A 17,153-nucleotide genomic window follows, 5' to 3' on the forward strand; every position below is an offset into this window, starting at 1 on the left:
ATCATGTCATGTGTCAAAATATTATCTATTCAAACAAAATGTCTGATAATTAAGGGCAGATTATGCTGCAACCTGTGAGTGTGCGTGTAATTATTGGCTCATTCAAATGTGTTTTTCATTTGCTTCTACTGCACTTTTATAATCTACATATGAGCTTGACCTAAAGGTCGGTCTGTATATTATGAATGATCAAGTTCAGCCTTGGTTTGGGTGATTGAGACATCCGTCTGCGTGAAAAGTGTTCGTACCCATCAGTCTTTACTTTATCGTTGAGGATAAACACATGTACCCTGTGTTGTAAGGGATAGGCTCTATGTACAGTATGTTATGCAGAGACTATGTCTGGCTTCATGGAATCTCCCGTAAAAGTAAAAAACGATGGAAAAAAAAAACTCTGGACAGATGGATTTTTCTGTCTACATACATTGTACAATAACATGTATGAGTATAATCCTGATCAGATTGATAAGTATACAGCCATACAGAGCTTGTTTGAAAAACTATGTGTACATGAATTGTTTGTAAGTGTCTAGAACTTTCAACAAGTATAACCTATATATGGCTATAAACTTGACCGAAAAAGTACAGATCAGTCTTTATTTTATCGTTGAGGATAAACACATGTACCCTGTATGTTCCACCGAGGCTTCATGATCTGGCTTCACGGAATCCCCGCAGGAGGTCAGATGACTGTAAGAGAGTAAAAAATGTCATAAAACTCCTCTGGACAGACAAATTTTTCTAACTCTAAGTGTAGACTTGACCGAAAGATCAGTCTAGATATTGTCAAGGATATACATGTACAATGTACATATGTTCCGCAAAAACTATGTCTGTCCGAACGATCAGTCTACTCTAGATATTGTCGGGGATATGTTCCACAGAAAATAGTTAAAATATCTGGCTTCATTGAATCCCTCTTGTCAAAATAGTCAAACAAATTTTACAAGATTCCTCCAAACAGACAGATTTTCTGTCTAAGCCAAGGCAATGTACGATCCATCATATTGCACCAAACGCACACTAGGAAATACTTGATAGAGTCCATATAATAATGCTTTTAATCTCTCATTTAAATTTGAACTGAATCGGTTGTTGTCAGCATTGATATGATTATCGATGCCAACTTTCCTGGCATCATGCAGGTCAACGCGCTCTTTGTGAGCAACGCGTCGCAGTTACAGTCTGTAGTCATCTACCTGATTTTACATTATGACTTATGTGTAATCTTTCAGATATTTTTAGTTTACTGGGAGCTACAGTATGAAGATCATAAAATGACGAAGTTGAAAGAGGTCGGTTGAGAAATGCGTGCATTGTACTGTGTCTTCCTCTGTCTCAGTGTCTGTGTGTGTCTGTGTTTGTTTGTGTGTGCTATCTATACGCTTTTTGTAGGAACTGCATTTCTCAAACGACTTCATTCAACTTGCCATAAATCTTATAGTATTGATTTCTAGCCACAGGTTACTAGAAAGAGAATACATCACATGTATTAGCTAGCTACCTAAAGTTTCACATTGCGCAGGTAGTGTATCGAGTGTACAGCTGTGCATCGTGATCTCTCGCTGAGAGAGAGCTGATTTGAGCGATGACATGAAAGTCAATGTTGATATTAATGCTTTCTGATAGATGATCTGTTTCAATTTTACACAAGTTCTGTCTTAATACAGCATAGGAAATATTCTATCAAGTGTTTTCTGTGATTTTGGTGCAGTTTTAGTGGGCTGACGTGGATACAAATGTACATTAACACTGAAAGTTTATTGAGCCAAATCAGACAAACTCTGAGAAAGCAGTTGCTAGTGAATCCAAATGCATACATGCATAAGATATTATTTCATGATAAGATATTATTTCATGATAAAAACCTCGGATCAAGGATGAATGATTATATCCTTACTACTCTGCAATTCTGGTCATGTACTGATAAATGATGTCATTACTGATCATTTACTTTTATATATTACATGTATTATTGTTCATCCTGCTTGCTACAAAGCTGTACAGTGAGGTGTACATTAATGGCAAAAAAAGCTTAGTCTATTATAGAAGGAATTTGTATCATATTTATACTGTATATAGTAGGGTACATGTACAAATGTACCTAAGGGGGGGGGGGGGGGGTCACCGTGCACCCCCCCCCAGGACTCCTCGAAACCTACATTTTCAGGATCCTCATGACATACCAAAACATAATCAGGATGTTAACAGGAACGAAAAGTGGCTGTTCTAGGTGAAATTTAATGCATTCTGTTGTTTTTCATAATTTCTTATGTATTTCTTTGTTTTTCAACTTTTTCAACTTATGTTTTTTCTTTGTTTTTCTATTGGAAATTGTCACTGACCACTTTTCTACCATAATTGGCACAAAACTAATCAATGAAAGTGATTAATTGTAAAAATAATCAGGTTTTCATGACCTTCATGACAGCTAGAGTACCTGTTTTCCATAGGAAATGTACACAAAATCACAAAATTGTGCCCGTTTTGGGGGGACATTCCGTTACAATAATGGGCGTCAACGTGACTTCGCAAAAGTATACGCGGATGTTGCAAATTTGGTCTCAAAAGTTGTGCGAGACTTAGACAAACAAAGTCAAGAAGCCTTGCGACAGATTTATAGTGCGAAACTTGGAGGGGGGGGGGGGATCCCCCCCCCCTCCTTAAAGGGTTAATGTTGCATGAAAAAAATCAATTTTCACATAATCTCATTTTTAAGGAGGTGGTATGCTTTACTAAGTATTTATCCATATATATCTTTCTTTTTGATAAACCGAAAGTCACTTAAATTCGTGGGTGCGTTCGACATAAATGTATTTCTTCTGTTTCCATGACAACAGGGTGTGCTATATATACTGTATGTGTATGTATGTAATATATATGTGCTTACATGTAGGGCCTACATAGTAGGGTACCTAAGGGGGTCACCGTGCACCCCCCCCCCAGGACTCCTCGAAACTTGCTTGACTTTGTTTTGTTCAAGTCTCATGCAACTTTCGAGACCAAATTTGCAACTTCCCCACATACTTGTGCGAAGTCACGCCCATTTTTGTAACGGAATGTCGTCCCGAAACGGGCACAATTTTGTGCTTTTGGGTACATTTCCTATGGAAAACGGGTGCTCTGTCATGAAAGTCATGAAAACCTGATTATTTTTACAATTAATCACTTTCATTGATTAGTTTTGTGCTAATTATGGTAGAAAAGTGGTCAGTGACAATTTCCAATAGAAAAACAAAGAAAAAACAAAAGTTGAAAAAGTTGAAAAACAAGGAAATACATAAGAAATTATTTAAAACAATAGAATACATTAAATTTCACCTAGAACAGCCACTTTTCGTTCCTGTTAACATCTTGATTATGTTTTGGTATGTCATGAGGATCCTGAAAATGTAAGTTTCGAGGAGTCCGGGGGGGGGGGGGGGTGCACGGTGACCCCCCCTTAGGTACCCAACTAATAGTTCAATGGATGGAAAAAACAAAGAAGACCTAAGAAAATGCTCCTGAGGTACACTTGTTATTTTTCATATTTTTTCATGAGAAACAGAGAGAGAGAGAGAAAAAAAAAACTTGTGTGAGTTTCCTTTCACTTCTACACTAATTACAGTTCTTTTGTCTTTGTATAATTTTCCTATCTCTCATTTCCCTCCTTTTGGGTAAACATTTCCATTTGATATTGTATACTTGATATTTGTGCAACTACATAATAGTGAGATGGGTCCCTTGACTTCATTGTGTGTATAATCGTAAAATAATCATTATACTCTTTTTTACATATATACAGTGTATATATCATATATATCACCAACAATGCAATTTGACAACTTTGCAAGGGTAATGAAGGGACCTACAAGTGAGCTAGTTTAATGGCTGGGATTGTGTACTTTTATCTGGTGTGAAATGAAAACATCCACTTTCTTTTTGAGAAGCAAGGAGTTATTCAGTGTTCCCCTTTTGCCAACAGTTGAATCATGTTGCATGATCTTGGAACTTTTGGCTTATATTACCAGTGTATATTCTCAGTGTATATTACACACATAAATGCATATATACAATGATATTTATTTATTTGTCTGTGTGTGTGTGTGTGTACAACTGTACATTGTATGTGTGTGTGTGTTATTGAGAGTAGCATGTCTCTATTACAGTATTCACCGCATAATCGGGACAGGTTGGGAGTAGCAAACACGGCCCCTTTAAGCGGGGTGCCCGATTTCGCGATGAGCACTCACCATACACTAACGGCATTCGACATGCACATTATGTAGTGCACACACACACACACACACACACATGCATACTGACGTACTGTACATGCACATGAAACACAACCACGCTACCCCTCGGCGCGACCCTCTAGCTGTCCCTGCATTCTCGCAATGATGACGTAGAGTAATCGCAACTGGGTTCTTCTTCTGTCGCCTCTCTTCGAACACAAAATATGTGGATTAAAAGCTAGCACTTTCTTAAACATTCATGCGTTCTGTATAAATACATATCCACAACCATGGGAAATGATTACCCAGAACTGATGTGGGAACGTCAATGAAAAGTCCTTCAATCATTCAATCATCACGGCTTGATTGTTTACTTGCCGCGATCACTGCACTGTACATTGTGTTGTAGCGATCTGGCTCGCCATATATACACATGTACAGAAAAGCGAAGGCGGGCAGCGAGCTGAAATGTACGTGTACTGGATGGACGGAGGTCAAAACACACCAGTCCGAAGCTTGCTTTGTAAGTTTGATGTAAACGACAACTGATAAGGAATCTTTGAAATATTGTTGTGGTATTTTGGTAGATATTTTGTGTAAAATATCAACAAAATCAAAGATCGCTTGAAGAAAAATTGTCCCGTTTATCAGAGGTCCCCGCCCGATTATCCAGTGAAAATAACGTGCATTGGAAATGTTTCTGGGAAGCGTATGTCATTTAAGCGAGGTTCCCGATTATCAGATGCCCGATTATGCGATGAATACTGTACTGTCATACTTCCCAACTGATACCATTTGGTTGATAATTCTGAAAGAGTGGTGTTCTTGATAGGATTAAGGATAAGAAAAGAATCAGTTGAGCTTAACTTGTAAACATGTGTTTTATTTTGATTCAGTGTTCGATACAGAAGCTGTAGTGGAACACTCTGAAGATAGGTGGAATATTTGAAAATACATGTTGAAATTGTTGAAAGTGATTGTGAATAGCATGAGCCACCCACTCTAGATAGACCTCCTCAACAATTTATGATATTAAAACAGTGGACCAATCTCAAGAAAAAGCCAAAAAACAAAACAGAACAAAACAAAAAAAAGCTTCCTGGTACTACCATTTGAAACCATGTACAAACCTCATTGTACAGCAAATGTAATATATTTAGTAGATTTGCAGTTAAATGGTAAGAAAGTAAACATGTAATACCTTAGATGAAACATGATACATATTTTTTTTTTCTGATGGTACCATCGCTTTTATATCCATGGGAAGTATGATTTGTGGGAAATACAGTATCTACTTGTTGCTAAAATGGAAACACAAATGGAAAATTGAGCCACTGTATGTGATCATGTGTTTGATGTTCCAATTGCATCTGACTTGCATTTTAAATTGTATTTTTATCATTTGTTTTTTTGTATAGCCATTATATTGAAGTCACATATCAGAACAAAAAAATAATCCTCACAAATTGTCATAGGGTACATCTAATCCTGTCCCCTCCCCCATCTAGTGCAAAGGATCTGGTTGAACTCCATCAGAACAAGACGGTGATTCCGCCCCGGGGTCCCAAGGAGTCCCACCCTGATGGCAGCAGGCGTCAGGAGGAGATGGCGGAGCGCCGGAGGGAGCAGCGGCAGAATCTCATCAAGACTCCGAGGATTGCCAAAATGTGAGAGACCACCTCACTAAATGAAACATTCTTGTCCCCTTGGATAGGGTTTCAAAGGAGAACAAGTTTTTTTTTTTTTTTTTTTTTTTTTTTTTTTTTTTTTTTTAATGAAGGGGTAATTCTATTAACCTATACAGTGTAACTTCTTAGTTTCTGCACATCACTACATCTCAATAAATGGTTCAACATTTGGGGAAAAAAATTGGCCTCTTCATGATAGTAAAAGTCTGAGATGATATGTATAACTGACTAATACATAACATTGGGAAAGTCCGGTGTACAATGAAATGTCAAGGCAGAGTTTGTGATCCATCTCTCCACTGTCATGATAAAGACAGTCTCATACTTCTTGAGGTATCTTGTGTAGCCATCAAAGTGAATCATGTTTTCATGGTACTCTTTTTTTTGTCAGAAACAATAGACATTGTTTCTTAAAGGTCTCGTTTACCTTTGGAAGCAGTGATTTAAAAAAATGTTCAAGATATCACATTTCATGCATATGTGTTGGTCAGTTGTATCACAAAACATCCTGCCATATAAACATTTCGTAATTAAGCCTAAAATATAAGGAAATCTTACTGTTTTTCTCAATAAACCATATTACTATTAGACAGTTTAGTCTGGAAACATTTTTATTATAACTATTGTTCACATTTTGTATATTTAAAAATACTTAACATTGATTATACTCATTACTGATTAAAATTTTTACATTGGTTGTGTCTATCCCAAACTCACATTTTAGAACTATTTTGAAGCACTAATGCTGGGTTTTGGTTTCATCTGCAAATAGTAAATTATGCCTTTTAAATTTTTATTCTTCAGGTTTTGTCAAGCGAGTGTTAATTTTATTTGTATTTGTCTTTTTTTTTTCTGTTTTAGTGGCAGTCTGTCTATGGGCATATGGGAGCCAGATAAGGAGTTAGTTGTGGTGAAAAGTCACAAGGTTCGTATCAATTTTCAAAATCTGTTTGACTGTTCTGTGTGTCCTCATGTTGCATTTTGAACTTTGTGAGTCAAGGCAGAGATCTGCCGTCCTTGTTTACCAGAAAAGGCAGAAATATGTAACACTGATGATTCTGGATCAAGGTATGGTAGTTACAGGGGAGAGTAGTGAACATGAATGTCAGAGTTGAAAATGCTGGCTTGTTGTGATGAAATATGCAGAGTTGATTTTCCAAAAAGGATATAAAGAACAATAAGGTGGGAAAAAAAGCACTTGCAGTTGATTCTTAATTTAGCTCCAAAGCAGTCAGGTGCCTTACAATTTTGCGAAAGGTCATCAGTCACAAACCATCTATGGATCTGCAGAAGGAAAATTTAAACCACAAATATTCAGGAAATGTTCCATTGTGATCGCCCAGAAGAGAAAGCAAAGGAGTATTTCTAATCAGGCAGTATTATGTCATTTTACTAAGACATTTTCATGAGTTGTCCCTGATATGTCCTTGACATTGTCAAAAGTCAAACTGTTTCATTTTTTTTTTAACTTTTAATTTGAAAAGTTTTACTGGCCTGATGCATTGACTTGAAAATTTTGTTCAATCTCATTTCATTTCATGCACCCTCATTGTATATTATTCCCTTGGATTTTATCACTTATGTTTCTGCTCTTTGTTTCCAGGGCAAATTCTGGCACACGATGGGGTACATGTTACAGGGTCAGAAATACTTGTATCCAGAGGAAGGGCTCTTTCTCCTAGAAGTGGTAAGCTGAAAACTGCTGGCATTCAGATACCAAAATACACACATTTATGCACATACAGACTTACAGAAATATATATGACATCCTGTGTCGTCTTTGTTCTACTTTGTGGTGGAAGAAGGTATACAATGTACATTGTTGTAGGTGTTAATGATTACCTATTTGTCAATGCCTCAAACAAAGGGTCGTTCTTATCAGTAGACACCGTACACTTGTGAAAGGTAAAGGTATACCATTTCATAAAAATGCATATACCATCTCATAAAATGCATAAACCATAACATATCATTTTCAGGATGACTTTCCGCAAAATTTAGGTTACATGCTATACAATGAGGCAGTAGGTAAGTGAACTGTTTGCACTAGTACACTGGACAATGCATGCCAATGTATCAAGAGTTGTCAAACAATGGTCATTTTTATTTGTTATAGATCCCAAGGGACAGAGTTTGGTAGTAAAAAAAAGGACAGTAGATGAAATTTAAGTAAAGCTACAGAAATCATTGTCAGCCTGGCATGGTGTATCATAAAGGAAATGAAGGAAGCGTGAAGAATTCAATTTTTGCTTGTTCATAAGTAAATTGTTGATTGAAATCTTTGATGTCCATATTTGCACAATTAGATCTTTTCTTTTGTAGAAGGTAGACTAATTCAAATAAGATAGATTGTTACAATCTGGGGGGTGTTTCATCAATGTTTGTCAGCGCTGACAACTTGAATCACCATAGTAACAGGCAGTGACCAGAGCATCTCAGCCAATCAAAACCAAGGATTTTGCTGAAATTGGTCAGCGCCGACAGTTGTCGGCGCTGACAAGCATTGATTAAACACCCCCCTGTAGTCAATACTTTTTTCACAATGCATTGAAAGAGGATGTATAATATTTTGTAATCTCGGTGACTCATCACACACAAAACTTGCCAAGATTTAAACACTAATTTTTGTACTACTTGCTCACAAAAACCAATGAAAGAGTAATGTCTTTATTCTTCTTCCTTTCTTCTTCCTGTCCTATTTATCCTCCTCTTTCCTCTTCTACTTGTACTTCTTTTGTTCTTGTTTGTCTCGTTCCTCTCCACCTCCTCCTCCTCCTCCTTCTTGTTCTTCTTCCTTTTCTTCTTCCTCTTCTTCCTCCTCCTCTTTTACTTCTTTTTCTTCTCGTTCTTGTTGTTGTTGTCCTTCTTCTTCTTCTCCCTCATCTTCTTCTTCTCCTGCTTCTCCTTCTCCTCTTCTTCTTCTTCTGCTTCTTCTTTTTCTTCCTCTCCTCCTCCTCTTCCTCCTCCTCCTCCTTCTCATGCTTCTTCTCCTCTTTTTCTTCATCATCATCTTCTTCTTCTTCTTCTCTTCCTCCTCCTTCTCTTCCTCCTACTCCTTCTTTTCCTGCTTCTTCTCCTCCTCCTCTTCTTCTTCTTCTTCTTCTTCTTCTTCTTCTTCTTCTTCTTCTTTTTCTTCTTTTTCTTCTTCTTCTTCTTCTTCTTCTTCTTCTTCTTCTTCTTCTTCTTTTTCTTCTTTTTCTTCTTCTTCTTCTTCTTCTTCTTCTTCTTCTTCTTTTTCTTCTTTTTCTTCTTCTTCTTCTTCTTCTTCTTCTTCTTCTTCTTCTTCTTCTTCTTCTCTTCCTCCTCCTTCTCCTTCATTATTTTTTTCTTCTCATCCCATGTTTGTCTTCCTCCCTCACGTTCCTTGTTTTTTTTTTTTCTAGGGGTCCATGGAGCTCCACTATGGTGGTGTTCCAATGTCCATCCAGAGAGCCTACAGTCTTCTCATTCCAACGTACTTGTCCAAAGAACATTACAGGGTAAGAAAAGGAGATGTTCTTCCTACAATGGAGCTAAAATGTTCCTACTTGTTTCTGGCAGGCCTGGCATACATGTAGGTATAGCAAGTTTCATGAAGGCCGTTACTTGTCCAAAGAACATTACAGGGTAAGAAAAGAAGATTTTCTTCTTACCATGGAGCTAGAATGTTCCTACTTGTTTCTGGCAGGCCTTGTGTGTGTTTAGCAAGTTTCATGAAGGCCATGGGGGGGGGGGGGGTGATGTAGCCACAAGACTGAGTTTAAGTGATGGACTATGTTTAAATGTTCCTAAAAAAAAGATGAAGGCTACATTTTTCCTACCAAGTGGCACACGCACATGCACACACAACCTCCTCCCGTCTCTGCACTCACATGACATTGATAGTAAGGCTTCCAATTGTGTTTGAGTTTCTACTTTTGAAAGTATTTTAGTAACTAGCCTTAGCCCAGAGCCATTTTGACATTTGAAGAAGAGACCAGGGTCCCTGTGTTGTTCGAATCAGTTCTTTTTCTGTCTATTTTACCTCCACCAAGGAGGTTATGTTTTTACCCGTGTTGGTTTGTTTGTTTGTTTGCATGTTTGTTTCTTTGTTTCTTTGCCTGTTTGCAAAATATCTCAAAAAAGTTGTGAACAGATCTGGATGAAACTTACAGGAAAAGTTGATAATGACACGAGGAACAGATGATCAAATGTTTGTAGTGATGGGGGAATTTTTATGGATTTTTAAAAAATTTCTAATCTTTTGGCGGATAGAGTCAATGAACTTACGGAGTTCAAGCTGTGCATATTTAAGGTGTGCATATAAAGTGCATGGCGAGGTAAGGCACCGCACAGCTGGTAGCTTATGACGTAAAACAAAAGGTTTCTATATTGGGAAATTGGGCAATTTTCAGCATGCGTCTGTGAATGGAAATCTTTGATCTCTATTGAAGAATAAGATCAGTGGTGGAAATGAGCTGCTTGAAGGAGGTCTGCGCTCTCAGAGCACTTTTCTAGTTTCATTTTGATGTGATTAATGCTACGTCTTGCCTTGTTGCTCTACTTACCTGACACCTTTGATCTGCATTCTTATTTTTATAATATGCATGTTGTCACACCCATTTTGCTTACACAGTTAGTGTGTTCACAGTTGCCAGATTGTAATTACTTCATAGTTTATGTTAGAAGATGCATGTACAAATTCATACATGCATACGTACGTACATACATACATACATACATACATATATACATACATACATACATACAGAAACACAAAAACTGCTTAGGACTGAAATTGTGAATGTGTGGTTAACAAGTTTTACAATAGAGTACCATAGTGTTGATGTCACTGTCTTTTGTTTGTTTGAACATGGTTAGCAACCATTGTCTTCATAGATATTCCTGCTATGTGAGGGTGTTAAGAACCAATTTCCATGGTAATGAATGGTTATTATGTCACACTTTGTACTCTTTTGAGAAAACAGAAGTACTATAAAAAGAGGAATGTTCGCGTGCAAATTTTGTGAATTTCGCGAGCGCCAAGATTCGCGAAATTAAAATGCACGCGAAAGTCCTTGTCTACACAATATGCATTGAATGCCAGTGGCAGTTCGCGAAAATTTCATGCTGCAAAAAAGGCCGTCGGCTCCAATTCGCAAAAAATTCATGCTGCGATTATATCATGTTTTATAGTATTAAACTAACTGTCATACATTCATACCAGTGATAGGGAGAGTTTTACATTAATCCATTCAATGAAATGTTGTGTATATTTGCTGACGATTCAACCCTAGGTCAGAAAAGAGATGACATTTTTTCCCCTTGAGCAATCCATTTAGACAGATGTTTGACTGTACAGTGCACTCCCGTTATAACAAAATTCAGGGTTCAACATAACCGCTTTATTTTTAATGATTTATTTGTTTGGTTGTAACGAAATTTTGATAAGGAAAGAAAAATGCTGGTCCTGAGGACTTCTTTATAAAGGGAAGCCACTGTAATTGGTTGAGTCATGGCTAAAAAAACTTTTATCTCCTCCCATTGTTGTTTGCACAAATATGGTAGCTTCATGACATGATAGATAATCATCTCATTCCATGTTTACATAGTGGGCAAGTTTGGTTCATATTTTCTAGTTTTTGTTGTTTTTTCTTTCTCCAGGTGTACTGCCATCTGATGCGTTTAGGCTACATCACCACCCGCCACATAGAGTGAGTAATCTGACGTTTAGGCAGGAACCCCAGGCTGACTGAGAATGTGGAGTTGGAGTACACATTTTGCTTCCCTGGCTCTTAATGAATAGCCTCACATTAGCATGTTGCAATTTTATTAGAGTAAATATGTGTGCTTGCTCTGTAGGTGATAGGTGTTTCTGTTTGACAGGTTTAAGAAATCTTATTTGAATGTTTCTGTTCATTTTTGGTTTGTTTTGTATTTCAACAAGAATGAAAATCAAGCATTGTTCATGACTGATTCGTGTTTGATCGTAAGTATTCAACCTAAGAAAAAAACCCCAGTAAAATTGATATTTAGTCGCACTCGGGTGCAATTTTTAACACGCACACGCACACACACACACACACACACACAAGATGACTCATAAGAAAGAAGTAGAGATGCCTGAGTCTGAAGATGTGATGAGGTGCATCATTTGACCCCATACCAAGGTTATGGATGTCATGTTAGTGTACTTTGCCACAGACAATGCCAATCCATCCTGCACACAAAATGGTCTATTTCATTTCATTGAGATCTTGTTCTCCTGTTATGTGAGGAAAGTTATGATATTGATAGAGATTTGTAGAGCCATGTTCATGCCATGCTTCTTTCTTCTTTCAACAGATCTGATATCACAGACTATGAGTACCGCCTGCGCATGCACCAGTACCGACACACCCAAAAACTGGCCTACCACAAAGTCCAGGGCTGGTTCCAGCAGATAGGTGATGAGCCAATGAACTCTATCTGGCCCGACAGTGACCTCAACCTCAACAGCCTGTCTACCGACTCTCTCAAGACCTCACGGAGGCGCGACGGGCAGATGTCAGCTACGAACAGCAACGCCAACACGCACAACAGCGGAGGCAGTGTGGTGCAGTCCGGTTGTGATTCCTCCGAGGTGGGAAGTGCGGGGGAGATGTCGAGGGTGATCAAGGCCCGCCAGAAGGTGCACCGTGCCAGTGCCAAGTACGGCAAAATGTGTAGTGAGGACAAAGGGCAGACCGGTCTGAAGCAGAAGTCCAGTAGTCAAGCGGGAACATACAAGTCAGATTCTCTGACGGGTGAACAATTGATGAAATTCATCAGAGATGTGAGTGCAGAAATTTCAGACGATTCGGGAGAGGCCTCTAAGGGAGAGAAGAAGGCCGCAGCTGAAAACATTGAGCAAGGAGGCAAAATCACTGAATTTGTTGAACCTAAGATGGCTGATATCGGCGAAAAAATTGCCAAGGCTATAAAAGAAGAGTCAGATGAAAGTTCAGAGTACTCAGATGGTCCGGTCTATCCCGAAGAAAAAGAGGCGAGTAAAGAATCAGCATTTGATGAAACCAGCATAAGCCTTTTGGACTTTCATAGAAAAAGGCTCGGCGGCAGCAGTGAAGAAGGCTCTAACAGAAACAAAAGGCTGAAGATGAGTGACATTGAGAGCAATAGCAGCCTGGAGAGGAAAAAGCCGCAGTCATCTTCTTCTGGAGATGATCAGTGCTTGGTGACAACCAGAACTGAAAGGAAGAGCAAAACTGCTCAGGATGACAGTGGCAAGGACACCCATAGTGACATTGAGCTTTGTCCAATGCCATCCTTGGACCGGCCAAAGGGCGTGATGACCAGCCCCGATGGAGCCTGGATTCATCAGAGAGTGGGCAAGGGCAAAAAGCACGGCAAGCAGGGAGGGAAGCTGGGGATGAGGCCACCCAAGGACAAGTCCAATGAGAGCCCGTCATCCGACCTTGGCCTCTCGGACGCGGCCTCCTCCATGTCTGTAGACTTGGAGGAGTTCCTGGATATGGTGGTTCCTATGTTGCATGGAGCTCCCAAGGGAGCCGTTGGGGATAACAGTCAGGAGCTGCAAGCCTATCTGGAGTATCCTCACTGGAACTTTGACAAGATCACCCTGCCGGACATTGCGTCCAACATGAAATCCTCTCTCCTTCCATTTCCAGCAAAGGAGCTGGTGCCCGCCAGCATCGCGGAAAGCCGTTGCATCGAAGACTTCAGTACTGTCGAAGGCAAGCAATTAGAACTCACCAAACTGTGCAACAACAACAAAATGCTGCTTGCCAAGTCGAAGAAGATCATCAACGTTTTGGAGCTGATTGGTGACTGCAAGATGCCGGACAAAAACCAGGCTTCGAAGAATCCCTCCAAAGAGGCATCCGTGGAACCAGACAACTGGAAGGAGTACAAGGAGAAGAAGCAGCAGGAAGACAAGAATATGACAGAGCTCCTCAACTCTCCTGTGGGACATCTCTGGCAGGGTGATGTCAAACCTCTGGTGAAGCCTTCTGATGCTAAATCCACAGGTTGGTTGAGCTTTTACTTGTGTGTGTTCAGCCCCTGAACACCCCCGTTCCCAAGAAAAACCACCACCACCACCACCACCACCACTACCACCACCACCACCACCACCACCACCACTACCACCACCACCACCACCAACAACAACAACAACAACAACAACAACACCAACACCAACACCAACACCAACACCAACACCAACACCAACACCTACACCACCATCACCAACACCACCAACACCAACACCAACACCAACACCATCACCACCACCACCACCACCAACAACGATGAAACACACACATGCACTCATATAAACAAACAATCCCTTTTCAATATCTTACTACCCTGCTAAATGCAATTTAGTGTATAAAGTGTCGCCATGTTGGGTTTTTTTTATTGGATGGGGTGATTTTGCTTGTGAAACATTCATTGACATTGTCTTTCATTTTTCCTGTTGCAGGTCATGTGCTGAACAAGTTGCAGGTCATCGACGGGGCCAACTTGACATGTGAACACTCTGGGCACAGGTGAGTTTTGTGATCAGAGAATGAGATGTGTTTAGAAGGAATACACTACTACTGCTGTTTTCAGGGAAGGAGTCTAGGTTTTTTGATGAAAAATTCCTAGCTATTTGGGCTACATCTAATGATAATTCTCTGTTTTGTTGACTTGCAAGTCAATATTTGCTCCCCCTTAGAAAAAAAGCACCTTGTCACCTCAAAGAGGTCACATATGATATATGTTAATTTGAAAAGACTTTTCTCAATGAGTTTTGTCTATTAAATTATGGTGTCACAGTCAGTGCACGACTACTGCAGTACAGAACCATTAGATAGGTTTAAAGATGGACAAAGTGCAAAGTATGGCCCTTTTTTTCTGAAATTTTCATGTAACTCTGTATGTATGTATATGTAATGTCAAGATTGACTCAATGACTACAAATGCCATATATTCAGGTGAAATCTTGTATTCAATTATTCAACCTCGAGCAATTTTATAGTAACTGATCTAAGGTTAATGCATATGTACGAATTGGTACAAATGCAAGGATTTACAGGATGACGTCACAGAGCTTGAGCAGATTGGTATGTTTGGCAAGAATATTGCATAGCATGTATGTAGGCATCTTTGATATTCCATTGTACCACTTTTTTGTTTTTATGCCTGTGCCATGAAATATTGTTGGACGCATTATGTTTTCGGGTTGTCTGTCCTTCCGTCTGTCCATAATCAATTTTGTGAACACAGTAACTTAAATACCATTTGAGGTATCCAAATGAACTTTTGAATATTTATGTCTGACTAGACAAAACTGTACTAAAATTTCACCATTTCCCTTCATATCCCTGCAATGCCTGAAGGTATTTTCATGAAATTCTCTCAAAGTATTTTCATTGAAATTGGTGTGTTTCTTATGGTAATTATTTCCCAACTGTGTGAAACCATTGTGTCACATTGACAAGATGTTCTGTAGACCTCTTGGGAGAAATGCAGAAAAGGAGAGGCCTACCAGTCGCTATAGTGACATTTCTAGTAAAGTCTTTCATTGTCCATGAAATTGAGATTATCTTGCTCATTTATTTGAGACAAATAACTGTAAAAGTGGAGATATTTGCGATAAAGAAGTTTTTGCGCATAAGCACACAAATAAAAGCACAAAAATGTTTGCTTGTTATACACACGTATGTACAACTACGTAATGTCTTGATTCAGTAAAGTAAATAACACACAAACTTCATCTTACTTGGCCGAACGTGGAATTATCCTCTTTTACAGATTTTACAGATTTTTTTTTTTTCCTGAGTTGTCGTCAAAAACTTCTTCGACAGAAGCATGTGCTATTCATTTTATACTTTCCAAGCAAGCATAATAATCTGGAACACATTGTTGTCTTTCTTCAAGAGGTTTCCAGTATTTAATCTTTAGAATTCACTTTATGCTTGCTGTAGTAATGTCATTGACTCCAGTACAAAGGGGGGGGGGGATGCTCACTTTGTTACTGAATTTGAATGACTGGAGAATATCCGGCCTTCCTGAAATAATCTCATGTGCATGTGCATGTGTCCTGCCAGCTAACAACATGGATCAAAATGTGATCTCCCTGTGCAGATTCTCTCCTCCGCTGATTGACTCCAAGATATCCTTTGATGTCTTCATGCCAAACAAGAAGTACAAGAAGACGAATCCAGGCCAGCCCAACTTTTGTGTCGTTGTCTGCAGGTAAGAAGAAGATGAATCCAAGTTGATCTTAAACACAACAGAACAAAATAAAAGTCAAACCACCCCCGCTGCACTCAAACCACCCCCCTGCATTCATACTTGGCCGAGATGTCATTTGCATGTATCTTGTTGTTGTTTCTTTTTGTCCTTCTTCACTTGATGCTTTGAATATTGAAATGAAGAACTGATGTTTCAACAATATGATACAGTGGTCTTTCATCAGTATAATACAGTGCTCTCTCATCATAAAAAGTCTAGATACAGCAAACTTGCATTACAATAGAGCGAAATACTGCTCCGATTTTATTTATATTTTTTTAGATAAAGTACTTGAACTGCACCAAGGATTTCATTACAATGAAAGTGCACTGTACACTAGGGGGCCTATCTGTTGTAAAGATCTTCTGTTTGACGTGTTGGTTTTCTTCATGAGTGACTTGGCTGATAAACTAATTCTTTAATGAGATGAGTGACTGTAGGTCCCCTTAACTCTGCAAGTCCTGTAGTAATTTAGCTTCAGATAATACCATCTCATCATCAAACTGGCAACTCTGAATTTATTCTGTGTCTTGTTTTTTTTTTTTCTAGAAAATAAGACGAACTTGCAGAATTCATTTATCGTGCCTAAAGTTGGGGGCGGGGAGGAATTAACATCCTCATCAATTTTAGAGAGAAATGAGAGCTTCTAACAGTATAATGTCCACCAAATTAAAGAGCAGGAAATAGATGTAGGATTGAAGAGGAATTTGAAAACTCTGCAACCTAAAAACAATTATATATGAACAGCAAAGGCCTCAAATGAACTGCATTATATTTTACTTGAAATGGTAATGATTGTATTTACAAGATGTTTTGCCAAACCACAAACATGCCATTATGAGACCTACTGGGTTTAAATCCAAGTTGCTCCATCATTTTTTTTTCCAACTTCACTGACATAAAGGAAGATGAAGAAGAATTATTGTTTTCTTTGTATGCTGCTGCTATACACAGGTGGCAAACTGTATGTTCTTTCTGTCGTGACGAAAATACAACCACTTCACCGTGT

At 38.8% G+C, this 17,153-nt stretch overlaps 2 protein-coding genes across 2 annotated transcripts in view; one reads left to right on the forward strand and one right to left on the reverse strand.

Annotated features, from left to right (window-relative positions):
* The window catches only part of LOC140232343 (uncharacterized), a 17,897-nt gene continuing 744 nt past the window's right edge, over positions 1-17,153 (forward strand). Inside the window, exons 1-9 of the mRNA XM_072312473.1 lie at positions 1-80; positions 5,726-5,884; positions 6,767-6,830; positions 7,509-7,592; positions 9,289-9,384; positions 11,528-11,577; positions 12,209-13,890; positions 14,346-14,412; positions 15,995-16,105. Of these exons, the coding sequence (XP_072168574.1) occupies positions 5,823-5,884; positions 6,767-6,830; positions 7,509-7,592; positions 9,289-9,384; positions 11,528-11,577; positions 12,209-13,890; positions 14,346-14,412; positions 15,995-16,105 (2,216 nt within the window). The 5' untranslated portion in view covers positions 1-80; positions 5,726-5,822. The remainder of the gene's footprint in view (positions 81-5,725; positions 5,885-6,766; positions 6,831-7,508; positions 7,593-9,288; positions 9,385-11,527; positions 11,578-12,208; positions 13,891-14,345; positions 14,413-15,994; positions 16,106-17,153) is intronic.
* Positions 15,986-17,153, reverse strand: part of LOC140232344 (uncharacterized) — an 18,682-nt gene continuing 17,514 nt past the window's right edge. The window contains exon 7 of the transcript XR_011901478.1: positions 15,986-16,099. The gene's annotated coding sequence lies outside the window, so the exon portion shown is untranslated. The remainder of the gene's footprint in view (positions 16,100-17,153) is intronic.

The sequence above is a fragment of the Diadema setosum genome, chromosome 8 (genome assembly GCF_964275005.1).
Source record: "Diadema setosum chromosome 8, eeDiaSeto1, whole genome shotgun sequence".
In the NCBI taxonomy this organism is placed as follows: domain Eukaryota; kingdom Metazoa; phylum Echinodermata; class Echinoidea; order Diadematoida; family Diadematidae; genus Diadema; species Diadema setosum.